At 37.6% G+C, this 19,916-nt stretch overlaps 3 protein-coding genes across 11 annotated transcripts in view; 2 read left to right on the forward strand and 1 right to left on the reverse strand.

Annotated features, from left to right (window-relative positions):
* The window catches only part of NF1 (neurofibromin 1), a 253,611-nt gene that overhangs the window by 42,606 nt on the left and 191,089 nt on the right, over positions 1-19,916 (reverse strand). The gene's annotated exons all lie outside the window — the stretch shown is intronic.
* Positions 1,353-5,595, forward strand: EVI2A (ecotropic viral integration site 2A). Its single transcript, XM_045985848.1, has 2 exons — positions 1,353-1,582; positions 4,231-5,595. The coding sequence occupies exon 2, from the start codon at positions 4,252-4,254 to the stop codon at positions 4,948-4,950; it is 699 nt and encodes a 232-aa protein (XP_045841804.1). The 5' UTR covers positions 1,353-1,582; positions 4,231-4,251; the 3' UTR covers positions 4,951-5,595.
* Positions 4,490-17,780, forward strand: EVI2B (ecotropic viral integration site 2B). Its single transcript, XM_045985846.1, has 3 exons — positions 4,490-4,620; positions 8,471-8,537; positions 16,062-17,780. Exon 3 carries the CDS (start codon positions 16,077-16,079, stop codon positions 17,424-17,426), a length of 1,350 nt encoding a protein of 449 aa, XP_045841802.1. The 5' UTR covers positions 4,490-4,620; positions 8,471-8,537; positions 16,062-16,076; the 3' UTR covers positions 17,427-17,780.

Below are 19,916 nucleotides of genomic sequence, written 5' to 3' on the forward strand. Positions count from 1 at the left end.
TTCTTCTTTCCTGGTGTTTATAAACAAGGGAACACATTGCCCTGGGCATTGTTAGGTCATGCCTTGAGATATATGAAGGGAAAGTCTGCCTAAAAACTGAAGAAATAGAGCAGAGAAATGAAGAGAGAAACTGGGGCCCAGCCATTTCATTTGAACTCTAGATAAAGAAGCCTCTCCAGGGATCAAATTTACCCTTGACTATATTGTTGATAAGCCAATGAATTCCATTTTTTCTATTAAGCCATATGAGGTCCTAAGTTGCTTACACTCAAAAGAATGCCGAGCAGTGTGAGTAGCCAAAGTAAGGACCACCAGAAAGCCCTGAAGAACACAGTACTAGAACTTCAAATCAGAACAACTTATATATTAATTGGGTCCAATGTTCTACACTTGATGACTCTGGTAAGTTATATAAAATAGGCTCAGATAAAAATCCTTACTTCAGAATTTTTAATCTTGTTGGGGAAAAGAAGATAAAAATCAAGTTAAATAATTTTAAAATAAAATATTTCAAGATCAAAGAAAAGGTATGAGGTAGTATGTAATCACTTATCAAATGAATTGCAGAGAAAGATAGTTCGGAAGAGGGAGAGATGAACACACACTGGGTAGTCACTGAAAACTACATAGAAGATGTGGCTGAAGTTGGTAGGAGAATACTATGGAGACAGTGAAGAAAGAAATAATCCAAGAATATGAAGGAAGGACCAACATGATCCAAGGTCTGGGCTGAAAGAAAGGACTTGCTAGATACCAAGCCTCTGAGATCACAAAGAATGCTGCTATCATGAACAAAAAGGGCTCATGAGGGGCAGTAACTTTTGGAGAGAAAACCAAGTCCGTTTCAGACATACTGAATATGAAGTGATGATAGGACATTCGAGGGGAAAGCGTGTGTACATGTGTCTGTGTGTGTATACACTAAACCACATAAAATTTATTCTGCCCCATATCATCTACGTTTACTAGATATTTTCTCAAATCAATGTTGTATTTCCACAATTTGAGATGCTGGTTGTGTATTTCACTGTTTCTATTATCTGACCAATACCCTGGGTATCCAAACTTATGTCATCAAATCACTCTGTGGTACACAAATAAAAATTTTTAGGGATTTTAATGCTGCAGGAAAAAACCATTCCCTCTTCTTTTGAATGATACTGCCATTCAAAAGAACATCATAGGCATATATAATGAGCATAAGGTCAAAAGGCACTGAGAGGAAAACCCTCCCTGCCCTGGGGGCGGGGATTTGTTATACAAAGCCTCCTGTCATGCCAGCGGCCAACTGGACAAGTCGGACTTTTGGTTTTTTTGGTTTTTTTTTTCTCCTTGGTTTTTTCCCCCCTGTGACATGTGCTTTAGTTGCAGCAGAAAGGAAATGTGTCATCTGTGGTTTGGTTTTAAAAGTGGAAAGCTAGCTGTACATACCCTTTTTTTTTTAAACTGCAGATTTACTTTAAGGTTCGTATTCTCCAAGTCTATCCTGCTTTAAATTACTTGGAAGCTGTGCTTCAAGACAAGAAAAGAAGTGGCTTATTAAAATCAGGTTATAATCAGATTTTGACCAACAGTTTGTAAGGTAGGTCATATATATTTGGCTTTTCTTATGCCTTTTCACGCATAACTTTGTACGAGCTAGTGTTCAAGGAAGTGCTTTCAAAGAGTACCTAAGAATCTTACTAACAAAGTAGAATCATAAGTGATTGAAAATGTATGCTGTTTTTCTATCCTATTAAGTAACATTTAAGTTAGAAATGGAAAGATTTATCATCAACATAGTTTTTAATCACGATTAGGAAGGATCTGAGTTTAGAATCCAGAGTGAACTAAAAAGTTTTATGTTACTAAAGAGGTTGAAAAAATAAAGTTCTCATTACAAATGCTTAGGCATTATAAATTTTACTGAAAATGGCCAGATAAAGAAAACTTTTGATAATGTAACCTGGCCTCCATGGCATAAATTAGGGATGCAGAGACAGTCCTCTATTCTCAGGCATTTGTAAGGGCAAGAGAAAGTCTCATTTTGTTAACAGTTTGTTTATTTGGGATGACAGTACATCTGGCTGCAGACAATCAACAGCGGGCCTATTATCTACCCCGTGGTAAGCACTGCTAAAATGTGTACGAGTTCCATGATGTATACTACATTGTTCATGAACTAATGGGATAAGAATAACCCACTTTAAATCATTTTATCATGGAATGCAGAAATCTAGTCTAGTAGGAAAGGATGGAAATTACCTGTTTACCCAATTTGAAGTATTTCTCTTTGTGAAAGAATCATAAAGTATACCAAGATTTATGTTATTCAACTTAAAAACGGAAGCTGAACACTATTATATGGAAGTCAGTGTGCAGTCTCTTCAACTGTCTGTTACAGATCATAATCTAAAAAGTCATCTTAATTCCAGAACACATAATAAAGGTTTTTTTCCTTTAGGAAATATTACTTCAGTGGCTGGTTTCCATTTGCCATTGTTTATTATAAGTTACTTTTGTTCGTATAACAACATAACACATTTGTTATTTTCAATGTCTGTATTATCAATAGCACAAAAATTTTATCCAATGACATAACAACTATTTCTAATAAAACCCTGAAACTCAAAAAAAGTATGACTAGCACCAGCATCTGTCTTACTTGGGAGGAGGTTAGGAATACAGGATCTCAGGTCCCTCTTAGACCTACAGAATCAAAATCCAATTAAAAACAAATAGACAAACAAAATAACAACAACAAAAAGACTCCCATGCACATTCAAGTTGGAGAAGAACTTCTCTAAAATAAAGTTCTTAAACAGGTAATTTTACTGAGTAAATCTCAGGAGAATAATCTAGTTTTGCTTCTATTTAATGCTAACGTAAAGTAGTCTACAAAAGTAGCTCAGATGAACAGAATATTACTATAAAAGAGATGACTCCATAATGGCGATATATCTTTTCTGCTGGTTTATCAGTACCTAGAACAGATAATCCAGTTCTATTTAAATCTTCAACCACAGGGTGGATGAGAATTAGGAACAGACTTGTCCCCCTTTTGTACTGCCTTCTAAGGAGTTTGAAGCTGAAACTAAAATTCATCTTTTTTATTTATATGTTGAGACTTAATGATCTGCCTTGACTTCCCATTCCCATAGTCTAAATCCCCACAAACCTAATGGTCTCTATTTTGCTGTATTATTTATTTATTTATTTTAAGATTTTATTTATTTGAGAGAGAGAGAGTGAGAGCGAGCATGAGAGGGTAGAAGGTCAAAGGAAGAAGCAGACTCCCCATGAAGCCAGGAGCCCAATGTGGGACTCCATCTAGGGACTCCAGGATCAAGACCTGAGCCGAAGGCAGTCACTTAACCAACTGAGCCACTGAAGTGCCCCTGTATAATTTTTATTTTAAAAAATTGTGTCAAAATAGTAATACAAAAAACAATGCGAGGCATAAATGATGGTGAAAAAAGTCACTTTGTTTAACTTTTGAGATTGTTCAGAAGAACTCTGGCATGCCTTTGCTTTTAAAAAACGACAGTAAGTTAGGGGATATACAAGTGAAAAGAGAGAACCACCACCGTATGATTGCTTTCACAAATACCAGGAGTATATTTCTAAGTACCAGCTTTATTCTAAGCTTCAAGATAAACACCCAACAAGAAAAAAAGAACACCTTGAATTCCTATTTGAAATCCATTTCCTTTGGTTGCTATAGTTCCCCTTTCTTGACCCCAAAACAAAAACCAAAAAAAGCCATTTGCTTTTTCTTCATACATGAAGCAAAATGCTCAAGGGCCACATTTCTCCTTTACTATAAAGACTGGTGACACATTTGTTAGAGGGTGGGGAGTTTCTGCCAGAAAGATCCTTAAATGGTTGGGGGCCAAAAAAAAAGGAGGAATCAAAAAAGCAAAGCGGAAGTATCTGACTCAAAGCTGAAGTTTAGTATGCCTGGTGGGGAGAAAGCTATATAAAACCACGGAATTCAGTTTAAAATGATTCACAGTTATTTATAATGCTAACTTCTAGCATTTACGAGAATAACAGAAATTAAATGTTTCTTTATACACAGCCTAACAGAAAAAAAAAGTCAGTTAAGAAATTCAAACAGGATAGCAAATATTAGGCACAAGTTTGTAGCTCACTTGTAAGGTACCAGCTGTCCGATTTTTAACTACAATCAGAGCAACCAGGAACCCTTATTCTTTCCCAAATTAACCAATTATACTGCTATCCCAACAGATTTCCAGCATATTCGCGGACATGGAGCACACAGGACTCTACCTGCATCTTGCCCTTCTGATGACAATGGTTTTTTCTTGGTCTCCTGGAATAAACGCAAACTATACCCATCTGTGGGCTAACAGTACTTCAGTCTGGGATCCAGATATTCAAAATAAGCCAGGCAGAAAGCAAAATGAAAACATTAACACAAGCCCTACAACTTCTGCAATAGATAAAAGAGGTAACGCTATAAACAGGGCAGAAATGGCAACATCCTCTCAGGTCCCATCTCTAACGCCTCCATCGGAACTGGAGCTTTATATACCTTCCGTCGTCACGAACAGTTCTCCAACAGTACTGAGCACGGAAAACACAACCAAAGGTCACCGTGAAATTTTCAAAAAAGAGGTCTGTGATGAAAACAACAACAAAATGGCTATGCTAATTTGCTTGGTTATAATTGCAGTGCTTTTCCTTATCTGCACCCTTCTATTTCTATCAACCGTAGTTCTGGCAAACAAAGTCTCATCTCTCAGACGATCAAAACAAATAGGCAAGCGTCAGCCTAGAAGCAATGGTGATTTTCTGGCAAGCAGTGGTCTCTGGCCTGCTGATTCAGACACTTGGAAAAGAACACACCAGCTCACAGGGCCCAACCTAATGATGCAATCTACTGGAACACTCATAGCTACAAGGGAAAGAAAAGATGAAGGAGGAACTGAAAAACTCACTAACTAACAGGGGCTTTAGTAAAGAAAAATGCAAAGTAGCAATGAGAAAGTTTATGAAGTAAAAAATGAAATCAGTTTGATGTTTAATGCCAACACATTGGTCTGGCAGTCAAAGTTGTTGACATGGCAGCCTTGCAATTTAGAATCAAGCAGGTGAGAAGGGGAGAAGTCTGCCCACCTTCTCAATTACTTAAACTGTGCACTTTTGTCCTGACACTGAATATTTTAAAAAGCAAATAACCAAACACTCAAGAATGTAGGGAAGGTTTTAAAGGCGAGTTGAAGGACTAATGGAGGCAGAAATGGACAATTAAATAAACATTTCCTGTTCAGCAACAGTAGTTAGACGATCTTTGTCTGAATATAATTCAACTTTGAAGAGTTTTAGTGTGTCCTTAGAGGCAAGTATATGCTTCAACATCTAACAGAAGGCAAATTCCTAATGTATAGAGTTGAACTGTAGTTTAACAGTACCTTTGCTGAATGTGACAGAATCTAGACCAGCTCATAGACCGGCACAGCAATTTTATGCCAGATGTTTTCATCTTTATGTATGGCACACAGAAGAGTTTCTCTACTACAAATATTTAATTAAAACTTTTAATTTTGTATAACGAATTAAGACTCATTAGAATAAAACTGACTACATATATTTGTATTCCTTTTATTATCTTAGGGAACACACTGTAAAGACCAATAAGTAAAAGAGCTTAATTGAAATAGATGACATTGTAGCCATAACAGAAGGCCAAGTATAAATGTAAAGCACATTTTACTGTTTAAATGCAATGTACTTCTATACATACTGCGTATTGGAATATTTATAGCAAATATCCAAAGGGTGACTAATTCTCTGATTTCAAAGGGGCCAAGCGGCCTAATAAATGATCAGTTTTACTTTTTTTTTTTTTTAAACTATCTAATGTGACATGAGCAAAGGAAAGATGTGTGTATGTTTGCTCTCATCTGGGAAAACAAGATAGTCCAAGGAACTGTTCAACCTTTCAAGAAACTGTGTTCAAGTAAAATAATGACTTAAACTTAAATTAAGACTTCCACCTTCAGTTAAATATATTACAAAAGTTGGTTTGAGAGACTTTTCAGCTATCTACTAAAATTGATCCAGAGCATACTAATTAAAAACCAAGCTACAGGGGCGCCTGGGTGGCTCGGTGGGTTAAAGCCTCTGCCTTCAGCTCATGATCTCAGGGTCCTGGGATCGAGCCCCATATCGGGCTCTCCACTCAGCGGAGAGTCTGTTTCCCCCTCTCTCTCTGCCTGCCTCTCTGCCTACTTGTGATCTCTCTGTCAAATAAATAAATAAAATCTTAAAAAAAAAAGGGCAAAAACAAAAAACAAAACAAAAAAAACCCCAAGCTACATTAAAAAATTCTCATCCCTTATTAAGCATTTATTTTGGGCAATATGCTAGCCATTTAAGAAAAGAGTTTATGTATTTATTTTTCCAAATATGGTCACACTCTTACCCTCCCTTCTAGGTTCATGATTCCCATCCTGATTGTGTCATCTGAAGAGTTTTTAAAACTAGCCAATATCTAATTCCCACCAATTCTCTTTGTGATTCAGCTGCAGTGGAGTAACCTCCAAGCACTGGTAATTTCTGCATTAATTCCCTAGGTGATACTGCTCTTGGTCATCAAAATCACTTTTTACAGGTACCATGGCTTGAAAGATCTAGGTTATATTTTAAAATGGGAGGGGAAAAAATCAATTTTGTAATCAACTTATTACCAATTTCTTTAAAAAATTATAATATTATTCAGATAAAGCGAAATGTCAAAAAAATAAAAAGGGAAGCAAGAGAACACTCATGCCAATCGTGGTGACATTAGGTTATCTTTTGAGGAGTAAAAAGGACCACACTGGCAATGAAACTGGGCAGAGCTCCCATCTTGTACAATTAAAAATTTGAGATTGTGTATTAGGGCAAATAGTGATAACACAAAGCAGTCATGGAGCCAAGTGTCATATATACTTGTCTGAGGAAATTAAAACAGTGTCCTTTAAAAGATAAGACATTAGCTAGGTAGGTATTTTCATATTCAACATACAGGTTAACCATTTTCTGACAAAAAAAATAAAGCTTCTATTGCAAGAATATTTAAAATTCATCACTCACTAATTAACACCCTCAGAATGATGCTATCCAATGACAGTTCATGAACAAACAGAAGTGGTTCCTTTATATCTTAACAGATTAAGATAAATTTTGAGTTCAAATTTTAAAAGTTATTTTTGAAAAAAGAACACTTTCGTTTTCTACCCCAGGTGTTATGATTCACATACTCAATTCAGGGATTTTAAAGTAGTAAATCAAAAGTTCACAGTGCTTTGATTATATTCTTTTTGTACCAAGGTATAAGGACCTTGATGTTAAGAACTAGGCCTCAACAGCCCATGATCCTCTGCAGTGATCACGAAAAGCAGGGCAAGGCTTAATACTTACCGCATCTACTCTAAAGGGCACTATGCTAAGCACTTTACATTTATTTAAACCCACAGGCAGAGATCACAAGCAGGCAGAGAGGCAGGCAGAGAGAGAGAGAGAGAGAGAGAGAGAGGGAAGCAGGCTCGCCGCTGAGCAGAGAGTCCGATGCGGGACTCGATCCTAGGACCCTGAGATCATGACCTGAGACGAAGGCAGCGGCTTAACCCACTGAGCCACCCAGGCGCCCCACCACAACAAATTTTTAAATTAGGAAATATGACCTCCATTTCTCAGAGCAGGAAAGAGGCTAGAAGGAGACTTGCGCAAAGAAATTTTTCTTCAGACTAACTCCATTCTCTGTTCAATGTACTTTGCTTAGTTGACTCATTTAAATCATGATTCCCAATTTATTTTACCTTCCACTGGGAAGTACCTACTCCGGGGGTAATCAAAGAGTTGTGCACTGGAACTCCAAAATCATTTAGTAAAGTACTCAGTCCGAAAAGTTTAATTATACTTTTACCTGGGCTTTGTCTAAATTATGTACGAGGAAATAATGTTAACATTTACTGGCTTCCTACCGTGTGGGAGGCATTTATATATGTTATCTTACTTAATCTTCACAATAACTCAATAAGAGAAATATTCCTCCAGAGGAGGAAATGATGACTCAGAAGCACAGCAACTTGCCTAAGGTAATCAAGTAAACAGAACACATCATTTGCTTCTTACGAAAAGAAATCTCACTTTGGGTGATAACCCAACTGGCAGTTTTTGCCTTAGAATATGGAAGTTCCCCTCTAAAGTACTATTCTAAGTATTTAAATTATATAATCACATTACTAGAGAGTCTCAAATGTTCACTTACCAACATTAATTAAAAGCATTCAAATCATAAAGCTACAAACTGTGTTTCAAAATAAGTTCTGTTCAAGTAGTGCATTACTTAGTCATTTTGCGGCTTATTGCACTTCCGGAACCAACTATCGATAAACTTCCTTTTTTTCTACAGAAAGCATTTCAGTTTGCTACAGGACCATTTTTAATCTGAACTGAACCACCCCTTTTGCTTTCTTAGCCAAATCACCAAAATGTCCAGATAGAACAAGAACTCAGCATTCTGCAAAAAGAAGTTAACAGCTGAGGTAAGAAAATTTTCACATAGGCAATCTGGTTTGATCTTTATTTTATATAAAATTTATTTTTAAAATTAAAATGTTGTTAGTGTTTTAAACTTAAATTCTGCTAGTCTAAAGATGTCTAGAGCAGGTTTTGGAGTTTGGTTGCATGGAATTAAAAAATATGCAATGTTGAGCTTGCCTTGGAGAAAAATTTTCAGCAAGGTTTGTATGATACAGCTCTTTTAAGTTTGTTCAATCACAATGGTTAGTCAGCCTTAGTTCTGTAGTTATAAACAATAAACTATAATCCTGGCAGAGAAAGCTAATGGTGACAAGTAAAACTAGAGTCCATGGGACATGACTGAATTTACAATCCCCAAATACCAACTGTTAAAAACTCTATCTTGCTTTCCATAAAGTTGTCCCATATATAACATAATCCATAGATTCAAGTTATTTTTTAATCCCCTTTAGTTTCTATGGTAAAAACGGTCACCTTCACTTAAATTAAAAAAGAAACCAAAGGAGATTAGATAAGATACTCAATTATCTTTTTTTTTATACAAACAGCATTTTATATTTAAGTAATAATAGTTACAGGAAAATAGGTCTCATTTTTAAAGTTAAGACAAAACTGTTATGATAAAATGTGTACATATATTCATATCACCTACATATTCAAGCAATACATTGTTATCTGAGCTACTGGTAAACAGTATAATACAAATAAATAGTATATACAAAGTAAATACCTTCCAAATAAAAACTGTCAAGAGTTTAGTTTACACAGACTCACAATATCACAGAATATAAATTTATACTGGGTGATATTCTATTTCAACATTTCATAAATATTTATGACTTTCCTTTATAGAAGTCCACTTTGGATTTTTTCTAAGTAACTATTACTTAAGTTAGAAAATAAAGATTTTTATCTCTTTTTTAGATAAGACTTGTCTCTCTATATTTTTAAAGGGTCAGTTCAAAATTTAGAGTGTAATAGTACCTGTGTTTTTCAACTAATTCCTATATAACTCTACTGAGAAGGAAATTATGAATTCTGAGTAAGTTCAAATATGTTAAATATAAATCTGATGCCTTTCAATGTCCGATCTTTACAAGTCATCTCATATATGATAGCTTATAGGCTAACCATTTACAATTCTCGAAATAATTTCACAGAATCAAAGGCATAACCTGGTTTTCTGGTAGTCTTTTTTTTTCCTACCCCTTAACTCAAGACTGCCTCCCAAAGTTATTTACATATCTGTTCCCAGAGAGCTCACATCTCCCTCCTTCATAAAGCATTCCTGCTTCATGATTTTTTTTTTAAGATTTTATTTATTTATCTGACAGACAGAGACACAAGTAGGCAGAGAGGCAGGCAGAGAGAGAGCGGGAAGCAGGCTCCCTGCTGAGCAGAGAGCCCAATGTGGGGCTTGATCCCAGGGCCCTGAGATCATGACCTGAGGCAAAGGCAGAGGCTTTAACCCACTGAGCCACCCATGTGCCCCTGCTTCATGATTTTACTATGAAAGGCAGTGCAGCATGTTTAGTGACATGTACCAGAAGGAAAGGGCTCTTGCATATGACTGACATGATTTCTTGATCATTGCCTCTATTTACAACTCTGACACTGGCAAGTTATCCCATATCTCCTCTGCTTGTTAAAACAGGATAGTACCTAACACTGAGTGGGTACTCAGTAAATGGTAGCTATTAATATTGATAAGAGTCACCAAATGCTTCCTATCAAGAGTTCAAGGTTAATCTCTTTTTACTCCTCCTCAAGATACAGAATTGCTGTTTTCTTCTTTTTATTATTGAGTAACTTAACCAGTTGTTGATACACTATGACTAAATTTTAATCTATTATCTTTGCTACCTATACTTGCCTTTATGTTTAGGATATGCTCTCCAAATCTCTTTGGTTCTCTTTAAATGGCATTTCTTATCATATCCAACTTAACACAATCCATCTTAACTGTACATTTATGCATCATATTTATGAGAACATGTCTGATACATGAGGACTCCTACCTTCAGTGTAATTGCCTGTAAGATGTTTAGTTAAAACACAGGTGATGTTTTCCTTTCTCTTTTAAAACATTTTTAAATATTTGGGAAAAGCCAGAGGACCAAAATCACAGATTTAGACCTCAAAGTGCCAATCTATAACAATGAGCAAAATACTGCCATACAAAAGTAGACAATGTGGGATTTGCCTGAGCAGCAGACTAAGGGACTTCTAGAAAAATGCTATATAGAATATGTCTGGGTTCTTTAGAATAATTAGCAGTTATGTTCTGAATTGTGCCAGAAAGAAGTAAAAAGAGAGAATCTTAAGAATACTTAGAACAGACAGGAGAACCTAAAATGAAAGCCTAGTGAGTTTGAGAAAATGGGTGAGTCAAGTCCTCCATCATGGGAAGACAGCTCCTTCTTGCTCCTTCCCTATGTCCACAAATCCGGTTCAGTGACAGAGAGCAGCACTCTGTGGTTCTTTCTTCCAACTACTTCAATCTTCTCCCCCCAACTTCTAATTTTGACCACCTTGTCCACTTTAATCACCTACCCTAATTTCTTGTTAATTACATAACTACCACTTTTTTTTTTCAGCCTTTCACTAACTCTTTAATACCTTCTCTAGTCCACTGACCTCCCCCTTTTCCATATACTGGCTGCTTACTATAATTTCTACTTTATTTTTCTCTCTGGTGTTATTTTTTTAATTTCTTTGCATTCCCTTTTCATTTAATCTTGTCCTACATTTTCTCCTTTCTACTTCTCCCATATGGTTTGTTCTTTCCACCTTCTCTCCCTGAAGAAGCAATGTTGGTACTTTAGGTATATATGGTTTACATATTTTAAAAAATACATTATGTTAAATAACTTTCTGCACTGCTAATAACACTGGCCTCATTCTCTGAATTAGAAAATGTCAGTTTCTTCAGTATTATGCCCCTTATATATTCCTCTTTTAAATCCTGCTCTTTCTTTTCTGGACTGTTCTGATTTGCTGTAGTAGAAATCTACTACAGATTCCAGCATTCTAATGTAGCAGACCCTCGGAGGGTAGACAGCTAACTGAAGAGTGGGAAGAAGAGACAGGAGAGGTAAAAAATGCAATTTGGTTTTGAGATTGCTGTAACTCTTAAATGACAAGTAGAAAAATCTCACATGACCTTCCTATTGACAAAAGAGGTTATGAACTTACCAAAACTGATCTTACAAATTAAAATGGTTTATAATCATGTTCCTGTTCAGGATCTTTCCTTCTCTAGTGCCTTTTTTTAGCGAATTGAAAAGAGGAACTGTGTGGGTTTTTAAAATTTTAAGTGAAGTCATAAAAGAGGAAACATTTTTGGCTGAAGACAATAATGGCCTATATTTTCTGTTGCTTTGGATGGCATTTTTTAAAAACTAAAGTGAAACCCTGAAGAATGACTTTTGGGGGTGGTGGAAATCTGTAAGAATAGCAAGTGGGAATGGCACATGGATAACCATATAGAGATGATTCAAATCCCCACATTTGATGCCAAAAGTTTCAATTTTTTTCCTGTGAAACCTTTTGCAAAATGGATAACAAGCATAATTTAACAACTTAGATTTATCTTCTCTGCTTACATGCTGGCAGAAGTATTAATAAATAGTGAAAAAGTGAAATGAAAAGGAACCATGAACCCAAAACAGATTAAGTATTTCCTGAGCTCCTAACATATATGGCACTTAGATATAAAGGAATCAAAACCCAAAGCAGTTTAGGGAGGAGAAAGAGTACATGCTTGTCAATCAGATGGTCCTAGGTACAAATTCCTTACCTGTGATTTAATATATATAAAAGTGATAGAACACTAGGCAAACTCTTTTTTTCTTTTTTAAGACTTTATTTGTTTGATAGATAAAGAGAGCACTCTCAGGGAGAGTGGCAGGCAGAGGGAGAGGGAGAAGCACCTCCCCGCTGAGCAGGGAGCCTGATGCGGGGCTTGATCCCAGGACCCCAGGATCATAACCTGAGCTGAAGGCAGACGCTTAACTGACTGAGCCACCCAGGCACCCTAGGTAAACTCTTAATCCATGTGAATTTGTGTCTTTATCTGTGAGTCAAGGATTCCTTCATCTTCCTCATGATCATTTAAAGGTTAAATGAAGTAAAGTTCTTACTAAAACACGGGGGATAGGGGCGCCTGGGTGGCTCAGTGGGTTAAGCCGCTGCCTTCGGCTCAGGTCATTATCTTGGGGTCCTGGGATCGAGTCCCGCATCGGGCTCTCTGCTCAGCAGGGAGCCTGCTTCTCTCTCTCTTTCTCTCTCTCTCTCGGCCTGCCTCTCTATCTACCTGTGATCTCTCTTTGTCAAATAAATAAATAAAATCTTAAAACAAAACAAAACAAAACACGGGGGATAGTACAGTACAGAATATGTTCTATATAAAATTTTTGTTTCTTTCTTGCTTTCTTCAAGGTTCTTGTTTGAATGGGTAGGGATAATAAAAAGAAAATGTGCAAAGTTAAAAGTAATTAAAAAACAACACAATTATTTAAGAGAATAAAGATGTGACTATGGCAGGACCATGAATAATTATCTAAGGAACCATAAAGACAACAAGACCTAGGAGGGTTCAGGGAATGGCTGAACTCTCTGGGATGTCGTCAGTCACAGAGAACTTGATTTAGGAAGGAGAATTTAAGCTGAGGTCTGACCAGTGAGGACCGGTTCAGATAAGAAAAGAGGATGAGTTTGGGGATGGGGAACATACTCTAAGAGGGTGAGAAACAGTGTAATTTAAAGTGTCTATTTAGGGAAAAAAGCATGTGTCTAGAAAGTACTTAAGATGGGAAGAGGTACATTTGGCTGAATGAGAAGTTTCAGTCTTGAGACATGAGTCAGGACTGGTAAATTCAAGCCAGAAGGAAGAAAACTCAGTTTAGAATTTTTGTCTTGACAGCAGCAGGGAACCCATAAGTCAGGGAGCAGTAAGCTGACTATAAACGTTTTTCAGAGGATTACTTCATCAGTAGTGTGCAGGAAAGTTTAAAGGAGAAAAATTTTAAATTTAGGCCTGAAGTATTAGAAAGAAAATAAAAAGGAAGAGACCGTTGAGGGGGGAATAAATTACATGCCCTCTGCTTAAACCGGGTAATTTACCAACACTCTGTACCAAGTAGTAGAGGAGTAAACAACGAAATCTACTCAAATATGCTGAAAAGTCTCTTTATTTGCAAAACTGGAGGGCATTCCTCTTCTGTTATTGTGCTTCGCATAGAACATCAAATCTCTCTCACATCGGACTAGGAATCCCAGAAAAACTATAGTTTCTAGTCAATTTACCAGGATCTAACACCCTGAGATGTTCCTTTCCCTGACGTTAATAACCAACCCAGTGTTAATAACCAACCTAACGTTAAAGAATAGCCAAATAGTTACCATTGTGTTTAATAATGTACAAAACAGGGGCGCCTGGGTGGCTCAATTGGTTAAAGCCTCTGCCTTCGGCTCAGGTCATGATCTCAGGGTCCTGGGATTGAGCCCCGCATCAGGCTCTCTGTTCTGCAGGGAGCCTGCTTCTTCCTCTCTCTGTCTGCCTCTCTGCCTAGTTGTGATTTCTCTCTGTCAAATAAATAAAATATATAAAAAAAATAATGTACAAAACAGTATATTACACTTAGAGCTGAAACTGTCTTAGTGTAACTCCTCACTTTAGAGAGAAGGCAGTTGAGACAGGAGGGATGAAATGACTAGTTCTCACACTCAGATGCAGAGTTACATGCTGGAAGCAGAACTGGAACTTACTCCTCACGTTTTAGCATCTACCACATCCCACAAAAAGCCCTGCCTGCCAAACTTACACATGAGCCTTCTCCTCCCATGTCCATATGTTGTTCCCCTGACGGCAATACTTTACTTGCTTAATTCCTTCTTACAGATCTTTCAAGACAGCTCAAGTTTTACTTCTCTGAAAAACCTTCCCTGAAAGCCTCCCAGGCTGCGATGGTTCCTCTGTGCATCTCTTGCATACCTTTAGGAGAAAGCTTATTAAACTATTACAACTATTTATTACTTATTTCTACCACTAGAAACTCGGGGTGTGGGGAGTATATCTCTTAAACCTAGAACAGACCTGACACAACGATAATGTTTATTGATAAATGAAATGAAAACAGCAGTGGGACAACTCTACCAATTGGCAACAACTGACTCAACCAGATTCAAAGACTGCTTAGGATTCTGAGTTGAACTGACTCCTTTAAGAGTATGAGATCCGGGCGCCTGGGTGGCTCAGTGGGTTAAGCGCTGCCTTCAGCTCAGGTCATGATCTCAGGATCCTGGGATCGAGTCCCACATCGGGCTCTCTGCACAGCAGAGAGCCTGCTTCCCTTCCTCTCTCTCTGCCTGCCTCTCTTGTGATTTCTCTCTGTCAAATAAATAAATAAAATCTTAAAAAAAAAAAAAAAGAGTATGAGATCCTAGGGGTGCTTGGATAGCTCAGTTGGCTAAACGCCAGACTCTTGATACCGCTTCAGGTCATGATCTCAGAGTCAGGACATGAAGCCCCACGCTGCGCTCCACATCTGGCTCTGCGCTCAGCAGATAGTCTGCTTGAGATTCTCTCCCTCTTCTTCTGTCCCTCCCCCTATTTGTGGCTCAAAATAAAATCTTAAAAAAAGAGTATAAGATCCTAACATAAAGATACAGTGCTAGACTGATGATACTGTAGAGACTACTAACACAACAGACTCTCTGCATACAAAACTTAAACAAAGTTAGCACCGTATGAAAATAAAGAGAGCCAGTTTCCACATGAAGATGAATTCTGTGTTTTAAGTATTTTAAATTTGCTGACAGTAGGATATATACATGGAAATGTCCACCAAGAAGTCATGTAAATGGAAGGAATTAATGAGTTTAGGCTGGATGTGCAGGTTTGGGAGTTACGGCATATAGGTGAGAGCTGAAAATGTATGCAATCGGGATTAGAGAAAAGTAGCTAAGAGTGAGGACTGAATAACGAGTACCCATATTTAAGAAGGGAAAAACAGGAGCTAGTGAGATTAACATGAAAGGAAGACTATCACGAAGAGCTACTTGGATAGTCAATAGCATTGAATGTGGTCAAGAGAGAGAGAGAAAAAAAAGAGAATAAAAGCAAGACTTTGGATTAGGTAATAGATGATTACTGGTGTCCTTCAAAGCAACAGAATCAGTGTATTTCTAGCAGTAAGGAAGAAAAGAATAGACAGCACATGGAACCAGCACCCACAGCCTATGTGTACCACAAGTATGATGGTAAAATGAAGGACTGTAATGTAACGAACCGAGTGGGGCAGCAAGGCCAAGTACAGATCTTATGAAAGAATTAAGAGACTATTGCCTATGAGGTCCAAATGTTGTAAGGTTAAGTTAGGATATATTCAAAAGAATTTATTTACACCACAGTGTATCAAGTCTAAATTAGAAACAATAAATACTTATTAAGTACCTACCTACTTTGTGCCAGACACCAAATAATACCTGTCTTTCTTTCTCTCATTATAAAACCACTGGTAAAGAGGAAACATTCTGGAATGGATCCCAAATATTTCATCTTAATTTTGTTTTGTGGACACATCAGTGATACATTTTCCTCAGCGACAGAAGCAACTACAACAGAGAAGCAACCACAGTCTACTTTATTTAGATCATCAAGGCTATCTAACTCAGCGAATTCTCAAACCACAACAGAGAATCCTATGAGTCAACCAACACAATTCAACCATGTTTCTCTGGCACAACCAGTACCAACTGCTAAAGCTGCTGATGAACAAACAGCACCAGCTGCCCATGCTTTGTCTGAAGAACCAGCGGCACACACTTCTGCTGGGCAACTACGTGCCTATAACATCACCGGACAACCAATATCAATGGCCAACACGTCTTCCCAACAGACAGCAGTACCCGTATTTACTTCTGCTGGACAACTACCACCATCTGCCCATACTTCTACTAAACGACTGCCACCATTTGTCTATACTTCCACTCAACAGCCATCATCTGTCCGTACCTCTTCTAGGAAACCAACACCACCTGTACGACCAACAAGTGTCAAAAGCTTGCGGAGGATTACTCCAGGATTCATCCTAGAAACTACCAGTAGCAAAACTATCTCACATGAAACCAGTGCTAATTCAATAGGTGCCATATTAATTGGCGTAATTCTGACTTCTATGTTGGTATCCATAATCATAATTGTACTATGGAAATGCTTGAGAAAACCAGCATTAAGTGATCAGAATTGGGCAGGTAGGTCTCCATTTGCTGATGGTGAAACCCCCGACATATATATGGATAACATTAGAGGAAATGAAGTCCCCACAAAACGTACATCAATTGTTACATTTATGCCCTGGAAATCAAACAAAAGCACACTCTTAGCAGAGGACTTGGAAATTAAGTTGTTTGAACCAAATGAACACACTGAAGATTCCAACCACCCCAAAATAGAAAAAATAAAAGATGAGGTAAATGGTACATCAGAGGAGAGTCCTGGTGGATCAACAATCGGCACTGCAGTTTCCTCTTCAGATGATGCAGATCTGCTTCCTCCGCCTCCCCCACTTCTTGATTTGGAAGAACAGGAGAATAACCAATGTGACAAACCCACAATGACAGTTCTATCTCCTCTTCCAAATGCTTCCTCCAATCTCCCATCGTCTCTGGGCTGTCTCAATCACGTCTGTAAAAATCATAATCCCGAGTTCGAACAAACATTTCCACCTCCACCTGACTCACTTAACTTGCCCCTGGAACCAGGAGATTTCATGAGAAACCAGGAAGATTCCAACAATGCGATCCAGTGTCAGGAGTTCTCTCTTCCTCCTGATTGTGATCAGGATCACGGTGAATACTTGCCGCCCCCACCTGAAGAACTGTTATAAATATTGTAACTTGCTTTTTAGCTGATTTTCCATCTTTCTTATGGAACTCCATCTTTTGTTTTTCTTCATGTGATGAAAGCAACTGGTAGCCATTTTGCTTTTTCTTCAGGAACTACCTGAAACTGCTCAAAGCCCACATGCATAAGTGGAACTTATTTTTTAAAAAATGATGTAACAGTGATTTAATCACTGTACCTAACTTTAATGTATAGTATATTTTATATATGTATGCAAATAACTTAGCCATTCTGGAAATAAGCAATCTACATACACTTAACATCACATAATAGGTATTTTTTTCCCTGAAAACCTGTGTATAAAGTTACCTTGAATAAATAACATTCTGTTCTTCCATTTCGAAGTCTGAAGTCGTGGGCAGGAATAAGAAATTAAATACATGCTCCAAGTTTCAAACAAAACTCCAAATTTTAAATTAATACCTCAAGTATTACATAAATACTCCAGGTTTGTGGGGATGAGAAACTAAAATGCGTATTTGAGAACATAAAAATTTCCTTTTAGCTCTCATTGTAAACAATAAAGCAAATCTGTTAAAACATCAAATGGAGGGGCACTCCATTTGGCTCAGTGGGTGGGTGGCTCAGTGAATTAAGCTCCTACCTTTGGCTCAGGTCACGTCTCAGGGCCCTGGGCTCAGCGGGGTGCCTGCCTCCCCCTTCCCTTCCCCCGCCTACTTGTGATCTCTCTGTGTCAAATAAACAAAAAATTATCTAAAAAAAAAAAACAAACAACCATCAAATGGAAGGGATGTTGGATTGGGGATATCTACTTCGAAAGACTAGAAGCATGCACCAAAAACTGTTGATATTTCCCTATCTTGCTGGGAGAGCACAATTTTTTAAAAATTAGCCTCTTTAAAGAATTTCTTCTTTCTACGGCTCAAGCACCTCCTCCCCCCCAAAAAAAATCTTATAATGGAAAACAAAACCACATACACTAAACCACACCTCTATGGCTTCATTCCAAATCTGAATGATTTTTCCAAGAAAAACAGACTGTATCAAATACAGATGGTTCTCAACTTTCACTAACCTTACTTATGCTTTCTGACACTCTATATTTAAGTTCTTAAACCACCATTCCTATGCAGAATTTCATCTTTTCTCCATGACCTGATAAGTGATGAGTCTGAGTTATCAGAGCAGGGGTGGCCCTAATCTTTGACAGTGTCCATATAGCAAGTGTTCCTTGGCTATGTTTGTGGGGGTGCCAGCCTGTGCCTGCAGAAGTGCTTCTTTGCCCAACAAGCATGTAGTCGCCCTCCTTGTCCTACCCTAACTCCCAGGGGAAGTCTCATTCATAATGAAATGTGGTGGTCTTGTTGGTAGTTTAACCTTAAAGAAACCCTCATAGTTTTGAAGTTTTTCAGAACAAAACACAGTGTTTATTTGTAGCACTTGTGTTCAATAAACTAACAAAGCTCCACCTTTTTTTTTTTAAGATTTTATTTATGTATTTGAGAGAGAGAGAGAGAGAGTGAGAGAGCATGAGAGGGGAGAAGGTCAGAGGGAGAAGCAGATTCCCCATGGAGCTGGGAGCTCGATATGGAACTCGATCCCGGGACTCCTGAGCCACCCAGGTTCCCCAAAGCTCCACCTTTAATTTTTTTTTTTTAAAAAAGGAAGCTTTTGGACATTGAAATTTTAGCTACAAGGTTTCCCTTTAAATCTTTTAAACGGTCCCTTACTGACCATTAAGACTTTTTATCTGTAGAAACACTTCCTTGAACTAATTTTTCCTGATGCTTACTCCTGCAGCATATTTACTGTCCTATGATGCTGGTTCTCTGTCTTCCACATTAAAACGTTTCTTTCATGTTGTTTTTCAAACTTGGCACTTTTAAGGTTTATTTACCCAGCAGCCATCAGGAGTTTAAGAACTTCCTATTAATCTTCTGAACGGCAAGTATTCTAGTTAGCTTAAATAAGATACACTTAAGACTTTGATGCGCTTTAAACCCTCGTAACTCTCCTCATTTTACATGTAAGATGGTTACCTAAAGAGGCTCTTTCCACAATTTTGCTCTTCTTTCTCATCACCTTCTTTCCCGATCTCTTGAAGGATGGGTGCTGGGAAATATCAGGAAGTACCAACTCTTACAGATAAATCAGGAGCTGATGACCTGGTTATAGACTTGTCTCATCTCTTCAAAACCTACATGCAGTTTTCTTCCTTTTGTTCGTTGTACAACTGAAGAACAGACTTAGTGTCAGCAGCTAGTTTTTGGTTTCTTTCTTTCTTTCTTTCTTTTTTTAATTCTCTGCCAGGGGGAAAAAATAATTCCCATTTTCTGTGTGCAATTTTCCCCCACTGAGGTCAGTGGAAGCTGAGCAGCCAAACAGTGGCAATCCTTGCTTAATCAGCAGAAAGAAATGCAAGTTAATAAAAGAAATACAGGAGAGAAGAAAATGCTAGAAAAAAGAATGATTTACAAAAAAGATGAAAGAACCAGGACCCAGAGCATCAGAG

This window comes from Meles meles, chromosome 18, assembly GCF_922984935.1.
Source record: "Meles meles chromosome 18, mMelMel3.1 paternal haplotype, whole genome shotgun sequence".
NCBI classification, from domain to species: domain Eukaryota; kingdom Metazoa; phylum Chordata; class Mammalia; order Carnivora; family Mustelidae; genus Meles; species Meles meles.